This window comes from Poecilia latipinna, unplaced genomic scaffold, assembly GCF_001443285.1.
Source record: "Poecilia latipinna isolate Pla-1442-1.1 unplaced genomic scaffold, P_latipinna-1.0 Scaffold297, whole genome shotgun sequence".
In the NCBI taxonomy this organism is placed as follows: Eukaryota; Metazoa; Chordata; class Actinopteri; order Cyprinodontiformes; family Poeciliidae; genus Poecilia; species Poecilia latipinna.
This window is the reverse complement of record NW_015112913.1, coordinates 45,281-48,057: the sequence shown is the minus strand read 5'-3', so window position 1 is coordinate 48,057 and position 2,777 is coordinate 45,281. Positions and strand designations below refer to the sequence as shown.

The following is a 2,777-nucleotide window of genomic DNA, read 5'->3' as shown; positions in this document are numbered from 1 at the left end:
GTAGCAGCAATAAACAAAACATGTCAGATCTGTTGCCATTTTTTTTTAAAGCTGTCCTTTAAAAAATGCTGCGTGGCTTGCCAAGCTCCAACACCACCACACACATGCTGATCCTGACTTTGGTTCTGTTTGTTTCCAGTGGGATTGCCTCAATATTCCAGCCCCTCAGCTGTTCAAGTGCCGGAAAGGAAGGAATTCGTTTTGAACCTAAATGGAATCTCTTCCTTCCATCCGAGTACCGGAGGATCCGATTATCTTAAGCTTCATCACCACCACAACCACAGCGACTGCCAGGACGTAAAGCCATGTGTGCCTCGATGACCACACATTTCTACATAGCGCTTTCTTTTCCTTCCGTTCAATGTCTTGCTTTCACTCTTTCTCCCTTTTCTACACCTGAAAAAAACAAACAAATAATACAAAATGTAATAGATCTTTTGAACTCTATTTGAAATACCCAGTTTCTTATGCTTATTCAGTTCAGATGTCATTTTATCAACTCAGCGCTCCACCAAACTGCAAAGTTCAAATCCTTCGATCCCATTGACTTGTTCTGCACTGCCATCTTGAGGTGTCTAATTGTAAAGACAGGGTTTCATGGCATTTAGCAACAGCCAAGTTGTAATAAAATTTCTGCTAAAAGAGGCGTTAATGACGCGTGCATGCTTCTACAAGAAATCCTGGTTTCGTTGAACTGGTAATGCGCAGATGCAGAAGTGTGAGTGCGACTATAGTTAAAAGTCAAAGGCAGAAGCCATTCTCGAATCATCGTTAAAACATTCTGAAAACAATGTTATTTATTTTCTAAGGATTGTGCATGGGTTTGTTTCACTCTCAGCAACCTGTTTCTTTACTCTGCATTAGCACTGGAAGTTAAGCTTCACGTGAGTTAAAAAAACACAAATGTGGCTCTTCTATTTCTGAGAAAGGAGGAAAATTAACATATTAATAATTTTGGAGGTTGAATTTTTAATTTTTTGTGAATACTTGTTGGCCCAATCCTTGCATGTAAATAAAAAAAAAAAAACTGTACAACTCATTGCTCATCAAACAGCGGCTTTAAAAAAGTTAGAGGCTGACATCTAACTTTCATGATAATTGTTGTAATACACCAGAAAATAAAGGTAATGTATTATGATTTTGTCCATGAGTGGCATTTCATTGAATTCGTTTTTTAGTCTTCTCAGGTCTTTGCTTCAGTCTTTTGTCCTTACAGTGTTTTCAGGCTGTCAAAATATGATTTGGAATGACACTCCATATAACCTGTAATGAAGAAATAAAGATAACAGAGAGTAGAAAACATGCATGTTGAGCGTGTTGATCTGTACTGAATTGGTAAATTGCTCCCAGGTGAGTCCTGAATTTCTCCAATATAGGTAAAACTGTGTGAAGCATTAGATCAACCAATAATCAGCCAGTTTCTGAAATAGGTCAATGGTTAATGGCTCATTAACCATCAACTGCCAGCCATGTGTAGTGTACATGGGCAGAGCCCAACACAGTGTTACAATTCTGTCAATGGAAGGACAAAGGTTTTGACATGATCAACAGCCAGAGAGAAGAAGAGGAGGATGAGGAATGAGGCTGTGGCAGAGAAGTTAGGAGGCAAAACACTGGAAGTAGCTGAGGACATATGCTCCGCTCCAGCATCACCAGGCAATGGGTTGCGATCCACAACAAGCTGATGATGGCGTTTCTCTGACGCTGCTCCTCATTAATTAAACCCATGAGTTATTTTCTTCAGCATTTAGATGGCGAGCATAGGATGATTGTATTGTGTTCCTCCTGCTCTGCCTGTGCAGTTTTCCTTAAATAGATTGTCTTATGTTCCGGCTTCTACTTTGTTGTGCTCTACAGTGCTGTGTTTTCTAACTTTCTTATTCTTGAGTTTTATTTTGTTTCTCATTGACTGTATTTTGAGTAAGTCACAGTTAAAAAAAAATAATGCAGTCAATAAATTTACATTACTGATTCTGGATCCAACTCTTTGCAAGAAGGACAATTTAGCAGTGTAAAGGGCAAGGCCATTGAAGCATTATTTCATGTGGCCTTGTCCTTTAATTTGCTGAAATTATGAACTCTTTCAGCTATGATCGTGGTTCAATCAGCCTCCTATCAAAAATACTCCTGGGGTTTTGCAGGCAACACTGGCAGTGGAATATCTTTAGATCTAGGCCATGAATATTCCAACTTTACATAATCATGGTAATACTTATTTTTTTTTAATTATTTTTCTTGGCCCAGACTCTTTAGCTTGAGATACTAAAAGTCAATCAATTCTGTCACTCACACAGGTATGAATCCAGAATCGGAAATGCTTGGATGCAAATTTTATTGATTGCAAAACATTTTTTTTCTGAGCTGTAACTATTAACTGATTCTAAAATATGGAGTTTGAGTTGAGAAAGCAATCAAAGCAGTGAAAAAGAAAAAAAAAATATCCATGAAGCAAGAACTTATCATACTGATAGTGTTGACATGTCCATTGACACATGTTTACATTTGAGAGATCAACTAAGTATTTTGAGAAAGAGATTGGCTTTTTTCAGAAAATACACGGCGTGTTGCTATTTGTACGAAATGTTTTGAGAGATGGACTTACTGAGGAAAACTGTACTGTATTCCATCAGAGTGCAGGGATGTAGTACTAAAATGTATCAAGAGATGGCAGCACTCCACCAGAAACTTCCTGCAACTCTGTTCTGTCTCTGTTGAGAAATTATGTCCAATACTAACAAATGTAAAACCGATGTAGCACTCACAAATGTTCTCAATGA

The 2,777-nt window shown here is 38.0% G+C and overlaps 1 protein-coding gene across 1 annotated transcript in view; it reads left to right on the top strand.

Annotated features, from left to right (window-relative positions):
* LOC106948609 (forkhead box protein F2-like) overlaps positions 1 to 1,613 on the top strand; it is a 7,298-nt gene extending 5,685 nt beyond the window's left edge. Inside the window, exon 2 of the mRNA XM_015034379.1 lies at positions 140 to 1,613. Within this exon, the coding sequence (XP_014889865.1) occupies positions 140 to 321 (182 nt within the window). The 3' untranslated portion in view covers positions 322 to 1,613. The remainder of the gene's footprint in view (positions 1 to 139) is intronic.
* Positions 1,614 to 2,777: the final 1,164 nt, after the last annotated feature.